Source organism: Physella acuta, unplaced genomic scaffold, assembly GCF_028476545.2.
Source record: "Physella acuta isolate Inbredline_101_S28 unplaced genomic scaffold, ASM2847654v3 ptg000355l, whole genome shotgun sequence".
In the NCBI taxonomy this organism is placed as follows: Eukaryota; Metazoa; Mollusca; class Gastropoda; family Physidae; genus Physella; species Physella acuta.
Genome location: NW_026731874.1, coordinates 656,670 through 681,564, shown reverse-complemented (window position 1 = coordinate 681,564; position 24,895 = coordinate 656,670). Strand labels below are relative to the sequence as shown.

The following is a 24,895-nucleotide window of genomic DNA, read 5'->3' as shown; positions in this document are numbered from 1 at the left end:
CCGGATGCGGCCCGCGAGGTCCTCTCATCCGGCCCGCGGAGATCTTTTTGTCCACGGAAAAAACGTTTGTTGGTGATGGCTGAGCAACTTTGCCCCAAAAAGTCAAAGACATGCCTGCAAGAAACTGGCCCCCGAACCGAAAATTTATAGTTAATGCGGCCCTCGGACTGAAAAGTTTGGAGACCCCTGATTTAGACTAAGGATAATATATAACCACCGTGGTTTTCACCACGGTTGCACTGACCCGGACAGTTAGATAGATTTTAGGTATCCCCCCTAGCAGGGCTTACACTAAAACCAGTAGATAATAGAGATACATCAAGACATGCACGCCGGAGTTGAAGGATGGGGGGGGGGGGGGAAGTACACTAAAACCAGTAGATAATAGAGATACATCAAGACATGCACGCCGGAGTTCAAGTTAGTTTTTCTGACTAAATGAAATGTAAACTTCCTGCACGATCCCAAAATGGTTCTCTAAACTTGATGTACAAGAAAGTAAAAAGCATCGGTAGCTCATGAAAGTTTTTATAACACAATTCAGCGACCGACAATTTTTGTTACACTTAAAGAAAGAAAATAGTATGCTGCTAGGAGTGATTAAAACAGTGGCGTAGCGAGGTCGGGTGTCATCCGGTGCGGCACTTAATGGTGTCACCTTCAGAGGCGTAGCGACCCTTACCGGGGACAAGCTTTCAAATTTTCGATTGCACCCCTCCCTCAAACTTTCGATTTGCACCCCTCCCCCTTCAAGTTTTTCTCTATATATTTTGGTATTTTTTGCCTTGGTGTCACCCCCCCTAAATGGTGTCACCCGGGCGGTCCGCACCCCTCGTCCCTCCCTCGCTATGTATCAAGATTACAATTTTAAGAAATTTAAAAAAAAGAGAGATATTATTGCACTGTCGTTTGGTAAGATGCTTTAATACTGAAGCACAAAATTCGAATTAAGAAAAGGTTAAACGTAAGGTAAATATTTGACAACAATTAAAAAGACTTAAGAAAATACTTAACACATATACCCATAGCATCTTTACAAACAGGAACGTTTTTATAAATAGATCTAAAGTTTACCCCTCATATAATGTCTATAGTTTACCCGTCATATAATGTCTATAGTTTACCCCTCATATAATGTCTATAGTTTACCCCTCATATAATGTCTATAGCTTACCCCTCATATAATGTCTATAGTTTACCCCTCATATAATGTCTATAGTTTACCCCTCATATAATGTCTATAGTTTACCCCTCATATAATGTCTATAGTTTACCCCTCATATAATGTCTATAGTTTACCCCTCATATAATGTCTATAGCTTACCCCTCATATAATGTCTATAGTTTACCCCTCATATAATGTCTATAGTTTACCCCTCATATAATGTCTATAGTTTACCCCTCATATAATGTCTATAGTTTACCCCTCATATAATGTCTATAGTTTACCCCTCATATAATGTCTATAGTTTACCCCTCATATAATGTCTATAGTTTACCCCTCATATAATGTCTATAGTTTACCCCTCATATAATGTCTATAGTTTACCCCTCATATAATGTCTATAGTTTACCCCTCATATAATGTCTATAGTTTACCCCTCAAAGAATGTATATAGTTTACCCCTCGTATAATGTCTATAGTTTAAGTTTATCTCTCATATAATGTCTATAGCTTACCCCTCATATAATGTCTATAGTTTACCCCTCATATAATGTCTATAGTTTCCCCCTCATATAATGTCTATAGTTTACCCCTCATATAATGTCTATAGTTTACCCCTCAAAGAATGTATATAGAAACCCCTCGTATAATGTCTATAGTTTAAGTTTATCTCTCATATAATGTCTATAGTTTACCCCTCATATAATGTCTATAGTTTACCCCTCAAAGAATGTATATAGTTTACCCCTCGTATAATGTCTATAGTTTAAGTTTATCTCTCATATAATGTCTATAGCTTACCCCTCATATAATGTCTATAGTTTACCCCTCATATAATGTCTATAGTTTACCCCTCATATAATGTCTATAGTTTACCCCTCATATAATGTCTATAGTTTACCCCTCATATAATGTCTATAGTTTACCCCTCATATAATGTCTATAGTTTACCCCTCATATAATGTCTATAGCTTACCCCTCATATAATGTCTATAGTTTACCCCTCATATAATGTCTATAGTTTACCCCTCATATAATGTCTATAGTTTACCCCTCATATAATGTCTATAGTTTACCCCTCATATAATGTCTATAGTTTACCCCTCATATAATGTCTATAGTTTACCCCTCATATAATGTCTATAGTTTACCCCCCATATAATGTCTATAGTTTACCCCTCATATAATGTCTATAGTTTACCCCTCATATAATGTCTATAGTTTACCCCTCATATAATGTCTATAGTTTACCCCTCAAAGAATGTATATAGTTTACCCCTCGTATAATGTCTATAGTTTAAGTTTATCTCTCATATAATGTCTATAGCTTACCCCTCATATAATGTCTATAGTTTACCCCTCATATAATGTCTATAGTTTCCCCCTCATATAATGTCTATAGTTTACCCCTCATATAATGTCTATAGTTTACCCCTCAAAGAATGTATATAGTTTACCCCTCGTATAATGTCTATAGTTTAAGTTTATCTCTCATATAATGTCTATAGTTTACCCCTCATATAATGTCTATAGTTTACCCCTCAAAGAATGTATATAGTTTACCCCTCGTATAATGTCTATAGTTTAAGTTTATCTCTCATATAATGTCTATAGCTTACCCCTCATATAATGTCTATAGTTTACCCCTCATATAATGTCTATAGTTTACCCCTCATATAATGTCTATAGTTTACCCCTCATATAATGTCTATAGTTTACCCCTCATATAATGTCTATAGTTTACCCCTCATATAATGTCTATAGTTTACCCCTCATATAATGTCTATAGTTTACCCCTCATATAATGTCTATAGTTTACCCCTCATATAATGTCTATAGTTTACCCCTCATATAATGTCTATAGCTTACCCCTCATATAATGTCTATAGTTTACCCCTCATATAATGTCTATAGTTTACCCCTCATATAATGTCTATAGTTTACCCCTCATATAATGTCTATAGTTTACCCCTAATATAATGTCTATAGATTACCCCTCATATAATGTCTATAGTTTACCCCTCATATAATGTCTATAGTTTACCCCTCATATAATGTCTATAGTTTACCCCTCATATAATGTCTATAGTTTACCCCTCATATAATGTCTATAGTTTACCCCTCATATATATAGTTGACCACCTATAACCAATACAGTCTACTAGATGTCCCCTACGGCAACCTACCTTCCCCGCCCCCCGCGTATTTGACTCCCAGCCACCACAGTAGTGGCATGGTTGCGTGGTGGTACACGTGAAGGAATGTGATTTGATTCGTCTTCTTTCTTAGAACAAAAAATACCTGGGGAAACACAGTTGGAAAAATTATAAACACAATAATTTGCAGAAATTTAAAACTTGTAGAAAAAGTTTAAATATGCCCCCCCCCCCCCCCCCCCCACCCCACCACACACACATTTTAAAACAAACATTAAAAACTGGTATCCTGCATGTAAAAAAGAAAACTAAAGACAAAAGCGCTAGTGGGAAAACAACAATTTTAAAAATTTCATAAAAAAACGTTTTAATAACAAGCTTTTATGTACTAATGCACTAAAAAGTAGAACATAAATTATACACTACTATTTAAATTACTATAAAGAAAAGCGTGGGTCACTTTAGTACTTTAGTACCTATTGGATACCTTTACTAATATTTGAGAAGAGACCCACGCTTTTCTTTATAGTAATTTAAATAGTAGTGTATAATTTATTTTCTACTTTTTAGCGCATTAGTACATAAAAGCTTGTTATTAAAAGGTTTTTTTATGAAATTTTTTTCAGTACTTTACATGTTTTATTTACAATAGTGTCACATAACTAAAAACCATTGCGCGTCTATTGAACGTGATGGCGCAGCTATTGAACGTGATGGCGCAGCTATTGAACCTGATGACGCGTGTGGTGTGGTTGGATAGACATGCCTACTAATTTGGTCCGAATTTTAATTAATTCATAAAAAATTAATTAGGCACCCAATAAGGTCAAATTTAGTTTTAGATTGCATTGTCTTCATGTCTTGACCCACGTGCTAACTGTGAATCGTATCGGTCAAGTAGAACTGTCCGCATTTTCACTCCTGCGTTTCGATCTAGACTGACGACAGACTGACGACAGAGGAAGTGAGTTAAAAAAAAGCTTGTAATAAAAGCTTGTAAAAACCCTGAAAGCTTTACTATTGTGAGCGGCTGGAGTGTATTTTTATTATTTGTAACTTAGAAGGCGAATGTATCGTTTCGTTTCATGTCGTAAATTGTTCGTAGTTTTTAGTTGTGTAGTCCCGTATTATGGCGCCGCTGTCTCACTGTTTATGTCCCTGGTTATAGCTAGTTTATATATATTTCGTTTATATTGTTGTCATTGTTTATATTAAGTGTCTTTTTATAATATTCTGTTGCATGTTTCGTGGTGTTTGGTTTGTTATCCGTGAATTGGGGACTATTTGTTTACGTGTAGTGTGTGAGGTGTGTGGAAGTCGGTTTCCGGCTTGTTCAACTCTGTCTTTTTGGTGTGTGGAAAGCAGCGGTGAAGAGAGCAGGAAGTCTCTCTGGTCATCGAGTGAAAAGAATAGCAAATTCGCACCATCCAGCCGTATTTATTTTGTGTTTGTGTTCGTCATAGTCCTGGACGAAGTCCGAAATTGGGTGTTTTGTTTGATGTAAAAAGTTTGTTTCGTTTGGTTCTGTTTTGTGTCAGTTTTTATCTATTCTTTTTTTATAACTTTTGGTTCCATATTTTGTTAAATAAATTTTATATTATTGTTAAGTTTTTTTGTTTTTAATTTAGACTAAGGTTAGGTTATTAACCAGTCTGGGTTTAGCCGGACTTGCACTGACCGGACAGTAGTTAGATAAGCCTAGAAGGGTAGATTTTAGGTATCCCCCCCTAGCAGGGCTTACACTATTAAGAAAGCTTTTAGCTTCATTACCCCCCCCCCCCCTCCATCCCCCATCCGCATCTTCAAGCATCGTCATCAATGCAGGACCACCCAACACCTAAAATTAATCTCACCACTATCTCACCACCATCTCACCACCATCTCACCACAATATAACCACCATCTCACCACCATCTCACCACCATCTAACCACCATCTCACCACCATCTCACCACAATATAACCACCATCTCACCACAATCTCACCACCATCTCACCACAATCTCACCACCATCTCACCACCATCTCACCACTATCCCTTCACTATAACTAAGTTGAGCAGACCTATGTTTGTGATTCAACAGTTTACACTTCAGCGTATCGTAACTTCCAGAACCCTCCCCCCTCCACGTTTCACATTGCAGAAAATGTTCGAATCTCTCCCTGTAATGACGTCATTGATTAATAACTCTTCGATACGCGGAGTGCCGGCGCCAGGTTATTTAGCGCCTTAGGCAAAACTTATTTGACCGCCCCCCCCCCCGAGCGATTTTTTCGGGCCCCAAATATATATATATGTCATATATATATATATATATATATATATATATATATATATATATATATATATATATATATATATATATATATATATATATATATATATATATATATATATATATATATATAATGTAAGTAGACTCTAAATTTTAAATTAAACCACTTAACCTATTTCATGATAGGCTGAAACTCATTTCTGGTCTGAAATAATCCAATTTTAATATCTCATTTATGCCCGCGGAAAATTATGAATTTCAAAGTAAGAGAAACCGAGACTTACAAGCCCTATTATCACTAAATCAACATTAAATTAGATAATCATTAAAATATTTAGAGTAAATACAATAATTATCTCATTATAGTAACAGAGACGTGGCTAGGGGAGGGCGGATGGGGCGGTCGTCACAGGCCCCGACCGAAAGGGGGGCGCCAAAATGTGTATTACCAAAAAGAAACGGGCAAATTAAATGGTAAAAAGCGCCCCGACCTTTCCAAATGAGGGGGGGGGGGCATTTTCACAAACTCGAAGAGGGGGCGCAAAATTGAAAGTTCGTCTTGGCCACCGGAATAGATCGCCTTTGAAGATTAACCTTTAGTTTATATAACATGATCAAAGTTATTAGTTATTAAGAACTTTTTAATAATAGCGATTACCCATTTTAGCGCCCCTCTATGGCGACCGCCTAGTTCGCCTTATAGGTGACACTGGGCCTGAGTACGCGAGCAGTGAAGGCATACATCCGATAAAAACTTTTTAGTCTCACTTCATTCAAACTAGTCTCACTTCATTCAAACTAGTCTCGCCTCATTCAAACTAGTCTCACTTCATTCAAACTAGTCTCACTTCATTCAAACTAGTCTCACTTCATTCAAACTAGTCTCGCCACATTCAAACTAGTCTCACTTCATTCAAACTAGTCTCACTTCATTCAAACTAGTCTCACTTCATTCAAACTAGTCTCGCCTCATTCAAACTAGTCTCACTTCATTCAAACTAGTCTCACTTCATTCAAACTAGTCTCGCCTCATTCAAACTAGTCTCGCCTCATTCAAACTAGTCTCACTTCATTCAAACTAGTCTCACTTCATTCAAACTAGTCTCGCCTCATTCAAACTAGTCTCACTTCATTCAAACTAGTCTCACTTCATTCAAACTAGTCTCACTTCATTCAAACTAGTCTCGCCTCATTCAAACTAGTCTCACTTCATTCAAACTAGTCTCGCCTCATTCAAACTAGTCTCACTTCATTCAAACTAGTCTCGCCTCATTCAAACTAGTCTCACTTCATTCAAACTAGTCTCGCCTCATTCAAACTAGTCTCACTTCATTCAAACTAGTCTCGCCTCATTCAAACTAGTCTCGCCTCATTCAAACTAGTCTCACTTCATTCAAACTAGTCTCGCCTCATTCAAACTAGTCTCGCCTCATTCAAACTAGTCTCACTTCATTCAAACTAGTCTCGCCTCATTCAAACTAGTCTCGCCTCATTCAAACTAGTCTCACTTCATTCAAACTAGTCTCACTTCATTCAAACTAGTCTCACTTCATTCAAACTAGTCTCGCCTCATTCAAACTAGTCTCACTTCATTCAAACTAGTCTCGCCTCATTCAAACTAGTCTCACTTCATTCAAACTAGTCTCGCCTCATTCAAACTAGTCTCACTTCATTCAAACTAGTCTCGCCTCATTCAAACTAGTCTCACTTCATTCAAACTAGTCTCGCCTCATTCAAACTAGTCTCACTTCATTCAAACTAGTCTCGCCTCATTCAAACTAGTCTCGCCTCATTCAAACTAACATCAGACGAGTACAGACAACGTTCATCTTTCAAACACACAAAAAATTAAATGTTTTGCGTGGGATTTTGGTTATTAAATCAGAAAAATCATTGAAAAAATATATACTCAGATGTTTAAAACAAACTAGATTTTGTCACTGCACTCGAGAAAAGTTGCAGGGGAAGTGAGAGGTTTGGGTTGGACCCCCAAAATAGCAACTGTTTGACGTTAGGCTACATCTTGGGGTGACGGTGGACTTGTGTCAGTACAATTAGTATGGTGAAACCTAAGATTTTAAATTTCACCATTGTTCAAGATGACTTAAACCAGGGGTCTCCAAACTACGGCCCGCGGGCCGGATGCGGCCCGCGATGTCTTCTCATCCGGCCCGCGGAGATCTTTTTGTCCACGGAAAAAACCGTTTATTGGTGATGTGACCTACTTAGGTCTTTTCTTTATTTATATTATTTAGTTTGCTTGAGTTATGTAATTGACCTTGGGAGAGTTGTTAGTTCACCTGATCTCCTCGGTCAACTGAACACTGTCACGTCATGTGACTTGGATTTTAATCCTTATCAGATCCTCGGCCAATGGTCTTATGGCATTGAAGATCCTTAACCGATCCTCGACCAATAGCCTTACAACATTACAGTAACCTCCCTTGGTTTTGATCCTAGATATAAACTAGACGTCTCTAGTGGACTTTGACCTAGACCCCGGGAGACACAGTGCTGTGTGTGTGTGTGAGGTCTTATTTGAATTGTTCAGTTCGTGGTGATATATTTTAATTCCCCACCATAGGAGTTGTTGGCCACTCCAGTGATTATGAGATATTGTTTAGGTGTGTTATTTCACCAAGGCCTTACCTGTGACTTTGATATCTAATTGTTAGATATATTTCAGTATCTTTGAGTTATATGTAAGTGATTTTTGTAGTTTATTTATTGCTCTTAATGAATTATACTTTGGTGTTGACTTAGTGTCTATTGTACATACTTTTTCACAAATTAAAATAGTAGTTGTCAGTTTAACCTAAGTTGAGTTTCATCTTTCCTACGTTTTAGTTCCCCTAGACTGTTGTAACAAGCCCACGTAGATGCAGGTGTGCTCATACTGTCCATGGGTATTTCTGTCTAACTACATTAAACGAACCCGGGGCGTTCGCCTGTTCTGCGTCTGTCAGACGGCGATCGTTACAGTGATGGCTGAGGAACTTTGCCCAGAAAAATCAAAGAAACTGGAAGAAACTGGCCCCCGAACTGAAATTTGTTAGTTAATGCGGCCCTCGGTCTGAAAAGTTTGGAGACCCCTGGTCTAGGCAACAGCTAACTGAGCCCGGCCATTTTACCCGCTGTGTATTTGTATGGGAAGATGTCTAGCAGACGTCACATTTCTGCTGAACGGCAGTGAACAGTCAATCGCGTCACAACAACACTCCTTAAAAACTAACCCACCGTAGTATAATTGTAGCCATTTAAAAACAAACGCGTTTTTTTTTTTACTAATCATTTTCTAGCCCCCCCCCCTCCCCCGAAGAAAGTCTACCCCCCCCCCCCCCCCCCCCGAACGAGATGGATTTTATATAGTAAGCATGCACTTTTATTAGTGTCCGCCCCCACCCGCCCCCGAAAAATGTTGACCGCCCCCTCCACAAAAATTTCAAGTGCCCCCCCCCCCCCCCCCGGAGAAAAAAGTCTGGAAGAAACACTATTTCCTAGGCTACCGATTAAATTTGATAATTAAATTGGTATCAAATTAAAGGAAAATAAATGTAGTTTTTTATTGTTTAAGCTAAATGTTTACAAATCGTAGAGGCGGGTTTAGTGACGGCTATTAAGGGCAGATAATTTAGTTTGAAACGATTTTAAACTTACAGGAGGTAACTAAGAGGAGGCTGCTTTCACGGGGGGGGGGGGGGGTGTAGGGTAGGGGTTGGGGAAAAGGGGGGGGGTTAGTGTTTTAAAGCAAATATTTTCAGTGGCAGCATTGGTACTGTCAAATTTACAAATTATGAATTACTGAAAAGTAGAAAATAAAACAACTAAATAGCGGCGTATGATACGCCGCGGGTCGGCTCGTAATTGTATTTTTTTTTTTAAATTACATCTGGCGAGTCAGATCGGTTTGAATTTAATGTTACTGGTCGATTTAACTATTTGGGACTACTAGAAAAGTTGGACAAGTTTAAAAGGATACGATTGATTCTAATTGCCGATGTTTGACTTACCGTATCAATCAATTCGATTAATTTAGAAAAATAAAACCACCAACAAGCTCCAAGCAACTGAAAGTAAACATGGTCAAATATTCTTTCAAAGTAAACATGGTCAAATATTCTTTCAATTTTCAACAATTTGGTTGTCTGATGTGTTGATTGCCTGATGTGTTGATTGTCTCATGTGGTGATTGTTGTCCGAAATTTGGAACACATTAAGAAATCTATAGCACATAGAAAAAATAGCTCTGCAAATGTAATATCTTATGTAATCGAAGACACAAATAAAGCTACAGAAACACATTAATCGAAGACACAAATAAAGCTACAGAAACACATTAATCGAAGACACAAATAAAGCTACAGAAACACATTAATCGAAGACACAAATAAAGCTACATAAACACATTAATCGAAGACACAAATAAAGCTACAGAAACACATTAATCGAAGACACAAATAAAGCTACAGAAACACATTAATCGAAGACACAAATAAATCTATAGAAACTCATTAATCGAAGACACAAATAAAGCTACAGAAACACATTAATCGAAGACACAAATAAAGCTACAGAAACACATTAATCGAAGACACAAATAAAGCTACAGAAACACATGTCTACTGTGGTGTCTCTGATGTTTGGTAATCCTAACACATGTGGTGCAGTGTTTCTTCCAGACTTTTTTCTCAGGGGGAGGGGGCACTTTGAAGGGGGAGGGGAAGGACTACATTTTCCAGGGGGGGGGGCGGACACTGATAAAATTTTATATTTTCTATATAAATTCCTTCTCGTTTCGGGGGGGGGGGGGGGGGAATGGTAGACTTTCTTCAGGCAAAGCCCCCCCCCCCCCCCCCCCGAAGAGATGCCTGGAAGAAACTCTGGTGTGATGGAATCCTAAGGCATGTCGTGTTATTGAGCGGTGTTGCGTCTTATTACCCTCATGGGCAGATCCTGCGTGCTGCTGTCAAACTGCAAACAGAGGAGCTCAAACTTTGGGTTCCTCCATGTTGACATTAGGAACTGGATTAAAAAGCAAAAGATTCATTCATTAGTTGATACAGATTATTAATGTATTCATCCTTTGTATTCTTCTTCTTGTGGTCTTCTTCCTTTAAACTGACTAATCCATTGGTATTTGCTTGACTAATCCATTGGTATTTGCTTGACTAATCCATTGGTATTTACTTTTGTCAGAAGATGGAAACATCTGAAGCCCACAATGACGAATTACACAAATGATTCGTTTCAACACTTGTTAGGGAGACTAAACTTGTAGAACTCATAATGAACTCTACTAAAAATAGTCGACACATATAAAGTGAAAGTATTTTTGCGTGTCTGTGTGTGTTTAATGCATTACTACACCTTTTATGCGATCTAATACTCCAGAGAAGGTTTTTGCGAAAAAGAATTAAATTTCGGAGGGTTGTTGCGTCACTAGTTCAGGGTTTGGTGCCTTGAGTTCGCTAGCGGCCATCTTAGCACATGTGAGCACTATGGCGCCTTCTTTAGTTTTAAAGAGCACCCTATGATAGGGACACTATAGGGCTGGTAAGTAGGTCACCAGTTCTACGGCTAAATAAAACCTACATGGGCCATAGAACTGATTGGTGACATACTTACCAGCCCTATTACGGAGGGAGATTCTAGTTCACTCAAGATTTTCATACAGCACACCCAGGTGCGTTTGGGCTGGAATGTGAACACACCCGCACCCCAACATCCAAGACCTCATTGAAATGATTCAGTTTCAGAAATAATAATCATTAAAAAAGTTTTTAAAAACCCACGTTTTCTGATTGAACTAAAAAGTAGAAAATAAATACTATACATCACAATAATGCAAGCGATCACTCTACTATAAGCGATGAAAAACGTGGGGCGCCGAAGTAAAAGTTATATTACTATTGATTAGATAATACTATTGACTTTTATTAGGGAGCTTGTAGAGAGTCAACAGTATTAGAAACTGTAAGAAAATCACGGCGCCCCACGTTTTTCATCGCTTATAGTAGAGTGATCGCTTGCATTATTGTGATGTATAGTATTTATTTTCTACTTTTTAGTTCAATCAGAAAACGTGGGGTTTTTTTAAACTTTTTTAATGATTATTATTTTCTACTTTTTAGTCTTTGTCTGTTTGTTTGCATTGAAATCTTGCTATCGATTTTATCTTTTCACTTTTTTTTGGGTAAACGAAGACAACTCGTAAAAAGACAACTCGTAAAAAACGAGAGACCCTTTCTTCTTCGGTCTCAATCGCAAGTGAATGATTGTCAGAGGTTAGTTGATAGCGGTTAGGACGAGGGCTGGTTACTGACTAGAACACATAGATTTGAACCCGTGTCGAGTGGGATAGCAATCGTGTGCCCAACCACTCGACCATAACGTCTCAAAGGGCCACCAGTGGTAATAGTTACCTCCTGTAAGTTTAAAGTCGGTTCAAACTAAATTATCTGCCCCTAAGCCTGTCGCGACGTGGGATCGTTTCGCGTCACTGCGCGCGGCAAGAGAGAGGCGAGCTACGCGTCGCTCGTTTTTTTTCTAATGGCTCGCAGAGGAGAATTATATATATAGATTATATAGCGGTCTAAAATGCTCAATAAAATGTTTCCATTGATCAATTTAGTAATAATAACAATTGAATATTCTATGGTCATCCAAAAGAAAGCTTCCCTGAAAATTTCAGCGCGCTAGCTAACTGGGAAGTGCCAGAAATTTCGATCGCAAGATTTGATTGGAAAAACAAACAAACAAACAGAGAAAGCAAGTTAAAGAAAACGTGGGAAAAACTAGGTCACTCGTCTCAAAATGCACGATTGGTTATCTGCTGATGAAACCCTTATAAATATTTCGTCACTCTGGTGTGTATATCCAGATCGCCGCGACCCGAAAGCGCTCCTCAGAAAATAAGGTGACGTGTATAAGAATCCATCTTTGGTAACAATGATGTGTTACCATAACGAGTTTGATCTCATCTGAGATGGCAGCAACAAAACGAGTACAGTAGAACTTTGTACAGAGCTCTGCTAAAACTAGTACCTCGTACAAAATATAGGCGGACAGAAGCACGAGGGAGAGGTTGTAGAAGATCATGGCCGACTTGAGGTCCAGGCTGTGGAAGTTCCTCATGACTCGCGGCCCCAGAGTTGCGACCATCAGGTAAACCGCCACAACAACCAGGGTGGGGAGAGGCGAGCTCATTAAAAACCACTGGCTGACTCTCACATCTAAAACAAAAGATCTGATGGCTCTAATCTAGCACATGACGTAATGGATGTAGCTCTAATCTAGCACATGACGTAATTGATGTAGCTCTAATCTAGCACATGACGTGATGGATGTAGCTCTAATCTAGCACATGACGTAATGGATGTAGCTCTAATCTAGCACATGACGTGATGGATGTAGCTCTAATCTAGCCCATGACGTAATGGATGTAGCTCTAATCTAGCACATGACGTAATTGATGTAGCTCTAATCTAGCACATGACGTGATGGATGTAGCTCTAATCTAGCACATGACGTGATGGATGTAGCTCTAATCTAGCACATGACGTGATGGATGTAGCTCTAATCTAGCACATGACGTGATGGATGTAGCTCTAATCTAGCACATGACGTGATGGATGTAGCTCTAATCTAGCACATGACGTGATGGATGTAGCTCTAATCTAGCACATGACGTGATGGATGTAGCTCTAATCTAGCACATGACGTGATGGATGTAGCTCTAATCTAGCACATGACGTGATGGATGTAGCTCTAATCTAGCACATGACGTGATTGATGTAGCTCTAATCTAGCACATGACGTGATTGATGTAGCTCTAATCTAGCACATGACGTAATGGATGTAGCTCTAATCTAGCACATGACGTGATGGATGTAGCTCTAATCTAGCACATAATGTAATGGATGTAGCTCTAATCTAGCACATGACGTGATGGATGTAGCTCTAATCTAGCACATGACGTAATGGATGTAGCTCTAGTCTAGCACATGACGTGATGGATGTAGCTCTAATCTAGCACATGACGTGATGGATGTAGCTCTAATCTAGCACATGACGTAATGGATGTATCTCTAGTCTAGCACATGACGTGATGGATGTAGCTCTAATCTAGCACATGACGTGATGGATGTAGCTCTAATCTAGCACATGACGTGATTGATGTAGCTCTAATCTAGCACATGACGTGATGGATGTAGCTCTAATCTAGCACATGACGTGATGGATTTAGCTCTAATCTAGCACATGACGTGATGGATGTAGCTCTAATCTAGCACATGACGTGATGGATGTAGCTCTAATCTAGCACATGACGTGATGGATGTAGCTCTAATCTAGCACATGGCGTGATGGATGTAGCTCTAATCTAGCACATGACGTGATGGATGTAGCTCTAATCTAGCACATGACGTGATTGATGTAGCTCTAATCTAGCACATGACGTGATGGATGTAGCTCTAATCTAGCACATGACGTAATGGATGTAGCTCTAATCTAGCACATGACGTAATGGATGTAGCTCTAATCTAGCACATGACGTGATTGATGTAGCTCTAATCTAGCACATGACGTAATGGATGTAGCTCTAATCTAGCACATGATGTAATGGATGTAGCTCTAATCTAGCACATGACGTGATTGATGTAGCTCTAATCTAGCACATGACGTGATTGATGTAGCTTTAATCTAGCACATGACGTGATTGATGTAGCTCTAATCTAGCACATGACGTAATGGATGTAGCTCTAATCTAGCACATGACGTAATGGATGTAGCTCTAATCTAGCACATGACGTAATTGATGTACCTCTAATCTAGCACATGACGTGATTGATGTAGCTCTAATCTAGCACATGACGTGATGGATGTAGCTCTAATCTAGCACATGACGTAATGGATGTAGCTCTAATCTAGCACATGACGTGATTGATGTAGCTCTAATCTAGCACATGACGTGATTGATGTAGCTCTAATCTAGCACATAACGTGATGAATGTAGCTCTAATCTAGCACATGACGTGATTGATGTAGCTCTAATCTAGCACATGACGTGATTGATGTAGCTCTAATCTAGCACATGACGTAATTGATGTAGCTCTAATCTAGCACATGACGTGATGTATGTAGCTCTAATCTAGCACATGACGTGATTGATGTAGCTCTAATCTAGCACATGACGTAATGGTTGTAGCTCTAATCTAGCACATGACATGATGGATGTAGCTCTAATCTAGCACATGACGTGATGGATGTAGCTCTAATCTAGCACATGACGTGATTGATGTAGCTCTAATCTAGCACATGACGTGATTGATGTAGCTCTAATCTAGCACATGACGTGATTGATGTAGCTCTAATCTAGCACATGACGTGATGGATGTAGCTCTAATCTAGCACATGACGTGATTGATGTAGCTCTAATCTAGCACATGACGTAATGGATGTAGCTCTAATCTAGCACATGACGTAATGGATGTAGCTCTAATCTAGCACATGACGTGATGGATGTAGCTCTAATCTAGCACATGACGTGATGGATGTAGCTCTAATCTAGCACATGACGTGATTGATGTAGCTCTGATTTAGCACATGACGTGATTGATGTAGCTATAATCTAGCACATGACGTGATTGATGTAGCTCTAATCTAGCACATGACGTGATTGATGTAGCTCTAATCTAGCACATGACGTGATTGATGTAGCTCTAATCTAGCACATGACGTGATTGATGTAACTCTAATCTAGCACATGACGTAATGGATGTAGCTCTAATCTAGCACATGACGTGATGGATGTAGCTCTAATCTAGCACATGACGTGATGGATGTAGCTCTAATCTAGCACATGACGTGATGGATGTAGCTCTAATCTAGCACATGACGTGATGGATGTAGCTCTAATCTAGCACATGACGTGATTAATGTAGCTCTAATCTAGCACATGATGTAATGGATGTAGCTCTAATCTAGCACATGACGTGATGGATGTAGCTCTAATCTAGCACATGACGTGATTGATGTAGCTCTAATCTAGCACATGACGTGATGGATGTAGCTCTAATCTAGCACATGACGTGATTGATGTAGTTCTAATCTAGCACATGACGTAATGGATGTAGCTCTAATCTAGCACATGACGTGATTGATGTAGCTCTAATCTAGCACATGACGTGATGGATGTAGCTCTAATCTAGCACATGACGTGATGGATGTAGCTCTAATCTAGCACATGACGTGATGGATGTAGCTCTAATCTAGCACATGACGTGATGGATGTAGCTCTAATCTAGCACATGACGTTATTGATGTAGCTCTAATCTAGGACATGGCGTGATTGATGTAGCTCTAATCTAGCACATAACGTGATTGATGTAGCTCTAATCTAGCACATGACGTGATTGATGTAGCTCTAATCTAGCACATGACGTGATTGATGTAGCTCTAATCTAGCACATGACGTGATTGATGTAGCTCTAATCTAGCACATGATGTAATGGATGTAGCTCTAATCTAGCACATGACGTGATGGATGTAGCTCTAATCTAGCACATGACGTGATTGATGTAGCTCTAATCTAGCACATGACGTGATTGATGTAGCTCTAATCTAGCACATGACGTGATTGATGTAGCTCTAATCTAGCACATGACGTGATTGATGTAGCTCTAATCTAGCACATGACGTGATTGATGTAGCTCTAATCTAGCACATGACGTGATTGATGTAGCTCTAATCTAGCACATGACGTGATTGATGTAGCTCTAATCTAGCACATGACGTAATGGATGTAGCTCTAATCTAGCACATGACGTGATGGATGTAGCTCTAATCTAGCACATGACATGATGGATGTAGCTCTAATCTAGCACATGACGTGATTGATGTAGCTTTAATCTAGCACGTAGGCTTCTAGTTTTATTATTATACTGTATAGGTATAGTAGGCTTTTAGTTTTATTACTGAAGCGCTTTAGGTGCATGTAATGACTCTAACGTTACGGCCTACCTAGCTAAATCCAGTGCTAGTCGTGATTTAATGGTATTTCCTTCAATACAAACGTGGCAAATAGAAATAATCGCTTTTCCCTGCTCTTTTTTTTTCAATTCGATTTATTAGTTTATACAAGCTTTAATACTATATTTTTACTTTGAATTATTATTTTTTTAAAAAGAAGAACAAACTTCAACGAAAGCGAATTGGCGGAACAGTATGCATGTTTGGTACCTGCTTGTAGGTCCACTAAGGAGTCCATGGAGGTCTATGACAGACGTGTTCTGGTTGATGTAATTCTATGTCAGACGTGTTTTGGTTGATGTAATTCTATGTCAGACGTGTTTTGGTTGATGTAATTCTATGTCAGACATGTTCTGGTTGATGTACTGCTTTGACTGCCGTGTCAAAACAAGTGGTTAAGAAATTCGTCCATCGCTTAGAACAATACATGTAAAAATAAATGACTGAGGACATGTTTTATCAATCAATCAATAATTCAGTCAATCAATCTGTCTCTCTGTCTATCTATATATCTATATATCTATCTATACATTACACTTCATTACATTATGTCCTGTCTGGGCTTACACATTGGTAGCACGAGTGGGGTTGGGTGTCTAAAACCCAAATTCTCTAAATCCACCCCCAGACTAATCAACTATTGGGGCGTCGGTGCAAGTCAGGCTAAACCCAGACTCGTTAAACCCAAACCTTAGTCTCAAAACAGAAAAACAAAAAATAATCAAAGATTATAACAATATAAGTGGAACTACAATTTTAAAAAAGAACCAAGAAATACACCACAATCTACCCCTAGTCATATTAAACATCTAAAAAAAAAACCCTAACAAACAGAGACGTGGTGCACGAAGCCGATCCTCGAGATCTACCTTCTCGACTGGTCGTAGGTTTAAAGGACGACCCTAGTGGGTACTTGATCTTTAAAAGATCTTATTCAAGGTGAGTGTTGGAGGTTGGAGGCAGAGGCGTAGCGGGGGGCGCGGACCGCACCGGGTGACACCATTTAGAGGGGTGACACCAAGGCAAAAAATAGCAAAATATGTAGAGAAAACTTTGAGGGGGGGGGTGCAAATCGAAAGTTTGAGGGGGGTGCAAATCGAAAATTTGTCCCCGGGAAGGGTAGCTGCGCCTCACCGGCTGACACCCGACCTCGCTACGCCACTAGTTGGAGGTATTAACATAACACAACGCCTAGATCGAGTTTAAGTTCAAATAATCCACCACGTTGTTTTTTTTTTGTTTGTTTTTTTTGGTAATGTAAGTATTTCAAGCTACACACCAAGTACTACTTAGTTTAAAATCGTCGCTTAAACCCAACCCATCCATGAACTTGGCGGGGTTTTCTACTTTAAACCAGTGGTGTCGCTAGGTTGGGTGTCACCAGATGCGTCACTTCGTGGTGTCAACCCCCACAACTATTATATATATATATATATATATATATATATATATATATATATATATATATATATATATATATATATATATATATATATATATATATATATATATATACATATATATATATATATATATATATATATATATATATATATATATATATATATATATATATATATATATATATATATATATATATATATATATATATATATACTAGCTGCATACGCGTGCTCCGCCACGGTAAATCTTTTTTAAATGTACCATCTTGGGAAGAGAACAAAAAAAAACTCAACATAAACACAACACAAAAGAAAACACAAACACAACACAAATACAAAAGAAAACACAACATAAAAGAAAACACAAATGCAATGCAAACAAACACAATGCAAACACAAAAGAAAACATAAACGATACCACACAAACATAAAAGAAAAAACAAACGCAAATAAAAACACAACTGGAAACACAAACACAATGCAAACACAAATGCAAACGCAAAAAAAACGAAAACACAAACACAAAACTCATAACATAAACACTACTTAAATGCAAACATAAACGCATAGTACTCACTGTCAAGCCCGTAGCGCCAAAATCGCACCCTGTCCGAGCGCCGACGGACGTGCCTGATTCAATTTACTGATGACTTTAAAACCCACAGCTTATCCGCAAACCGAAAGATATAAACAATAATTAGTAAACAGTACGTTCAGTGTCTAAAATAAATAAAAGGCAATATATAAAATATTTGTGTTTCATCTACCATGTTGCACTTTATCAATCTATGCATTCACATAACGTTTTTTGAATATTTTTGTCAGTACTTTAAATTTTGAAAATGTATAATAGCGTTGCATGACTAAAACCATTGCGCACCTAATATACTAATAAACGTGATGACGCGTGTATAATAGTGCGGAATAGTTGAATAAAAATTATAATTAGTAAACAGTACGTTTAGTAAATAAAATAAATAAAATATTGCCTTTTATCAATCCATGCTAATTATAATATTCCAACAATAATGTCCTCTTACACGTCTGAAAATTTGCATTCAAATTTGTTTGTCCGTTAGGTTGCAGGCGAGAATCTGCACTATGTGTAGAGCTGTACAATACGTAATTAGGTAGAGAACAATTTTCTTTTTTTAAACAAACTGTTAATCACAAGTTAATTTAAAGACGTTATTTTAGTATACAAAAAAAAATTCTCTAGATCTAGAAACTACAAGTCAGCTGTCGACGGAAAAGTTATAGATCTAGAATAAAAGTAGAATATACCACTATTTACGTCCATTTTCTACGAGCCTAGATAGCTAAGATGTTAGTATATTAAGTTCCCATGCTGGTGGCACGGGTTCCAGACACACCATGTCTTTGTTAATTTTTTTTTTTCAATTTTTTTTTAGATGTGAAAGATAAAGTTGCCTATCGGAACTTAGCTGTATACAGGGCAGGTGAAGTAGAGTTGGGTAGGTGTAGAGTTCACCTGTGACGTCAGCATATGAAGGGATAGTGTGGTCATGCCCATGATCAGCCGAATTGTTTTTAAAAGACGAAAACGTCTGAGTTATAAGGCCAATGCACGGCCTGGTATTTGGATAAACACACAAGTTAATGTCCTTTACAGATAAGTTTTTCTATAAGGCCAATGCACGGCCTGGCCGGCTAATACTTTAGATAAGAAATTTTAATCAAATCTTTAAAATGTATTAAGCATCCAATTAAGTAAAATTTACCCACATGCAACGTTTCAAAGAAGTGCTCAAATTTGGCTACGGACGACAAAAGGAGGAGAAAACAAGTTCAATAAAAGTTGTGAAAAAAAAAAAACAACTTCTAGCGTTATTATTTCTTAGCCAAGACCTAATCTAAAAATTAACTCAGTTATAAAAGGAGTGTAGCCTTATATAAATATATGGAGACGGACGAAACTTCTGTCAGGGACGTTTTCATTGATGGAATCTAGATCTATCTAGATCTAGATTAGTCTAGATCTATCTAGATCTAGATTAGTTAGTATGGCTGTTTTAATGAAAGGTGTTATCCATTTATGAAGTCCGCAAAATGACTTTTGCGGACGCGTGTGGACAGGGGGAGGGGGTGGGGTTGGCCCAATGTGGATGTCCACACATTAAATCTAACATTAGTTTTGTAGTGTGAAAGCAAAAATATTTTGCCCGTAACTCTTCTTAAGTTCACTATTTGTTGGTTGTCTCCCCTTTTTAAACACCTAAATAATCTATATATATAATACTCTTCTGTGAGACGCTAGAAAACAAGCTGTAAGCGCGCTCCTTACCAGCCCCACCCCTACATGGTCTGGTGAGCTGTGGTTCACGCTAAATGTTTACAAGCAGAGCCGGGTTTAGTGACGACTATTAGGGACAGATAATTTAGTTTGAAACGATTTTAAACGTAGGGGGGGGGGTAACTAAGTGGAGTTTACTTTAAAGGAGGGGGGGGGGGTTATCGTCCTTAACGAGCTACTTATAGTGTTTTAAAGAAATATTTTCAGTGGCAGCGTTGGTACTGTCGAATTCACAAATTATGAATTACTGAAAAGTAGAAAAAGCAACAACTAAATAGCGGCGTATGATATGCCGCGGGCCGCTCGTTAAATATATTTAATTTAGTGAGACTTGCTTGCATTTCACTTCCTCGCAGTTACGAAAATACTACAGCTTCATGTAGTGTACTATTAGACAAATTACAAATAATATATATTGTCATATGAATATGAGTTATGATTTTCAGACAAATTTACTGAAAACGAATTTAAAAAACGACGAGGTTGTAACAGGATGTTGGCAATTTTTGTGTCTATGCTGACTACAAGTGTACAAAATAATGACTAGTCAAAACACAGCGAAATTCGCTAAATTAAATGATTTATATCAAAATGCTTATCATTCCAAATCGAAAATTCAACTTCAAAAAGAGTTTAATAGCCTATGGCTTAATTTAAAAATTAGTTGAACAGCAGGACGCCATCAGGATAAATCAGTCCCAATCTTTATCATTTTGGGCCAGGCTACCCAAAAAGGATACAGGTAAGAATTGCATTTCATTTATTTTTAAATGGGATTTTTCGGTTTGTTTGAAGTATGAAAATGATAAAAAAATTAATTAGATCTGATTTAAGTTTTTTTTTTTTATCTTGATTGTCTAGAATCAAGAGGGACCGATGAAAGTATTGCCACTGAGCGAACTGGTAAAACTCAAGCTCCTGGCCCATGAGAGTCTGAACAAAAACTAACCACTTCTACAAGTGAGTATGGACTATCAGTTTCAGAAGCAAAAAAAGAAAAACTAGATGTGGATGCTTCCCTAAAAAATGCACCAACGGAAGAAAAATGAAAAGAAAACATGAACCTAGAAAGAGTTCGAATTGTCAAATTACAAGAGCTTAAAGACTGTGGTTTGGCGACGGCAGAAAATTTGAAGCAGCTAAAATGTTCCAAAAATTTGGTTGAAAAGTGTGAACAAAAGTTGAGTCGTATGCAGAAAGATGCTGAGCGACAAAATGAAAACCAATCAAATTTAAAATAACTCCTTATGGATATTGGAAAAGATGACGAGAGTCTAGAAAAATTTGCCCGGCTGAGATTTGGGCGTCCATCTCTGGAAGAAGAACAGAGTGATCTGCCTCAGACAATCATTGCAATTGTCACCAGAGGTGCTGCAGCAGATCAAAGGCAAAGGGCGGAAGTATTGCATGCCTGTTTAACTCTGGATGACTTAGCAAGCAGCTGAGCTAAAAAATCTAGATTTCTCTCCAAGCAGGTCAGCATTGTACTTGAGACTGATTCCCCGCAGGCTAGACACCACTGAAGGCAAAAAACATATCCAGACAGTACCGGTAAAGCTACGGAGACCGGAAAACAGTGAGCGAAAGTTGCATGAAAATGCAAACTTTGCATTTTCCACAAAGGAATACCTAAAAAAGTATTTCCTCTATGTTTGGGCCACAGGCTGTGTTTGTCAGTTGACGATAAGGCTAAAGTCCCTATCGGTCTGGCCGCAGCCAACAAACAAGCACCACTGCTGATGTGTCTGGAATACAAAGTCAGACTTCCAGATCATGACTTTGTTATAGCTGCTAAACACAAGCTTACACCCTCTGTCTATACAAGCTTACACCCTCTGTCTATACAAGCTTACACCCTCTGTCTATACAAGCTTACACCCTCTGTCTATACAAGCTTACACCCTCTGTCTATACAAGCTTACACCCTCTGTCTATACAAGCTTACACCCTCTGTCTATACAAGCTTACACCCTCTGTCTATACAAGCTTACACCCTCTGTCTATACAAGCTTACACCCTCTGTCTATACAAGCTTACACCCTCTGTCTATACAAGCTTACACCCTCTGTCTATACAAGCTTACACCCTCTGTCTATACAAGCTTACACCCTCTGTTTATACAAGCTTACACCCTTTGTCTATGCAAGCTTACACCCTCTGTCTATACAAGCTTACACCCTCTGTCTATACAAGCTTACACCCTCTGTCTATACAAGCTTACACCCTCTGTCTATACAAGCTTACACCCTCTGTCTATACAAGCTTACACCCTCTGTCTATACAAGCTTACACCCTCTGTCTATACAAGCTTACACCCTCTGTCTATACAAGCTTACACCCTCTGTCTATACAAGCTTACACCCTCTGTCTATACAAGCTTACACCTTCTGTCTATACAAGCTTACACCCTCTGTCTATACAAGCTTACACCCTCTGTCTATACAAGCTTGCACCCTCTGTCTATACAAGCTTACACCCTCTGTCTATACAAGCTTGCACCCTCTGTCTATACAAGCTTACATCCTCTGTCTATACAAGCTTACACCCTCTGTCTATACAAGCTTACACCCTCTGTCTATGCAGCTTGAACAATTAAAGCAGCATCAGAGCATTCTGAGCTTGCAATAACACACTCTGGGCCAACGTATATAGCCACCATAAATACCAAGCATGACAGCAGCACAGCGTTTACACATGGGAGAGATGTGGATCATTTGCTACATCTTGATTCTTTTAAAGAGGTATCTACCCTTGAAGGCAACATTAAGCCAATATTCCTTGCTTTCGTGGATGGGGGACCTAATGAGAACCCACGCTTTCCTAAAAGACTAGTTGTGGGTACAGACAGGTTCCGACAGTACAATTTAGATGTGTACATAGCTATGACACATGCACCGGGAATGTCTGCCTACAATTATGTTGAAAGAAGAATGGCCCCACTGGGCAGGGAACTGGCGGGCTTGATATTGCCACATGATTCATTCGGTAACCATTTAAATGCTTCTAAAAGAACTGTAGATCCAGAATTAGAAAAAAAGCAGGAGAGGTGTTGGCTGAGATCTGGAGCAATATCAAGTTTGATGGTTATCCGGTCGATTCAGAATTTGTTTCCAATGAAACATTGGCCATAGATCAAAATGTAGATGAATGTTGGATTGTTCAACATTGTCGAATTTCCCAGTACACATTGCAGAGCGTCAAGTGCACTAGTCGGTCATGTTGCGGTGCATTTCGCACATCTTGGATGGAAGTATTTCCCAATCGTTTTTCGCCGGCTCCATGTCCAATGAGAATCACAGCTGAAGGTCCAGTAGTTCCCGAACCAGCTTGTGTACAGCCAACTGACAGGGTCATGACCCCTTGTGTACAGCCAACTGACAGGCTGATGACCCCTTGTGTACAGCCAACTGACAGGCTCATGACCCCTTGTGTACAGCCAACTGACAGGCTCATGACTCCTTGTGTACAGCCAAAAGACAGGGTCATGACCCCTTGTGTACAGCCAACTGACAGGCTGATGACCCCTTGTGTACAGCCAACTGACAGGCTCATGACCCCTTGTGTACAGCCAACTGACAGGCTCATGACCCCTTGTGTACAGCCAAAAGACAGGCTCATGACCCCTTGTGTACAGCCAACTGACAGGTTCATGACCCCTTGTGTACAGCCAACTGACAGGCTCATGACCCCTTGTGTACAGCTAAAAGACAGGCTCATGACCCCTTGTGTACAGCCAACTGACAGGGTCATGACCCCTTGTGTACAGCCAAAAGACAGGCTCATGACCCCTTGTGTACAGCCAACTGACAGGGTCATGACCCCTTGTGTACAGCCAAAAGACAGGGTCATGACCCCTTGTGTACAGCCAAAAGACAGGCTCATGACTCCTTGTGTACAGCCAACTGACAGGGTCATGACCCCTTGTGTACAGCCAACTGACAGGCTCATGACCCCTTGTGTACAGCCAACTGACAGGCTCATGACTCCTTGTGTACAGCCAACTGACAGGCTCATGACCCCTTGTGTACAGCCAAAAGACAGGCTCATGACCCCTTGTGTACAGCCAAAAGACAGGGTCATGACCCCTTGTGTACAGCCAAAAGACAGGTTCATGACCCCTTGTGTACAGCCAACTGACAGGGTCATGACCCAGAGACTGGCCACCAAGCTGAGACCAGCAGCAGCTTACAAAACAGAAGCTCCTTTTGATCTGTTCTGCCCAACTCTCACTAAAGAGATGAGCAAATGCATTTGCAAATCGTGTAATGTGTACACGCCATCAAAAGTTGCTGTAACACGTCATACTGAACATGTTGGCTGCTGTGGAACAGAAACAACATCCACGGAACTTGAGCTTGCGCAGACAGAAAGCAGTTCAACGCACCAGCAGGATGACTAATGCCCTGTAGTCTATAACAACATTTTTGACACTCTCAACTGCTCGGGGGGGGGGGGGGGGGATTGCTAAACTTCTTTTAAAAAATAATGTATAAAAAATTATTTCGTTATTTTCAGCTTTGGCATATTTTCTTAGACACCTTTTATTTTTTAAAA

The 24,895-nt window shown here is 39.1% G+C and overlaps 1 protein-coding gene across 4 annotated transcripts in view; it reads right to left on the bottom strand.

The window, feature by feature from the left end:
• Positions 1-24,895, bottom strand: part of LOC131941275 (elongation of very long chain fatty acids protein 7) — a 34,126-nt gene that overhangs the window by 2,510 nt on the left and 6,721 nt on the right. For 3 of the 4 annotated variants that reach the window (XM_059300437.1, XM_059300435.1, XM_059300438.1), the window contains exons 2-7: positions 18,605-18,692; positions 16,835-17,038; positions 12,641-12,828; positions 10,535-10,618; positions 9,607-9,663; positions 3,352-3,466 (exon numbers count right to left, since the gene is read on the bottom strand). In XM_059300437.1, coding sequence (XP_059156420.1) covers positions 3,352-3,466; positions 9,607-9,663; positions 10,535-10,618; positions 12,641-12,828; positions 16,835-16,862 — 472 coding nt within the window. In that variant the 5' untranslated portion in view covers positions 16,863-17,038; positions 18,605-18,692. The remainder of the gene's footprint in view (positions 1-3,351; positions 3,467-9,606; positions 9,664-10,534; positions 10,619-12,640; positions 12,829-16,834; positions 17,039-18,604; positions 18,693-24,895) is intronic. The other variant, XM_059300439.1, reaches the window with a different exon arrangement.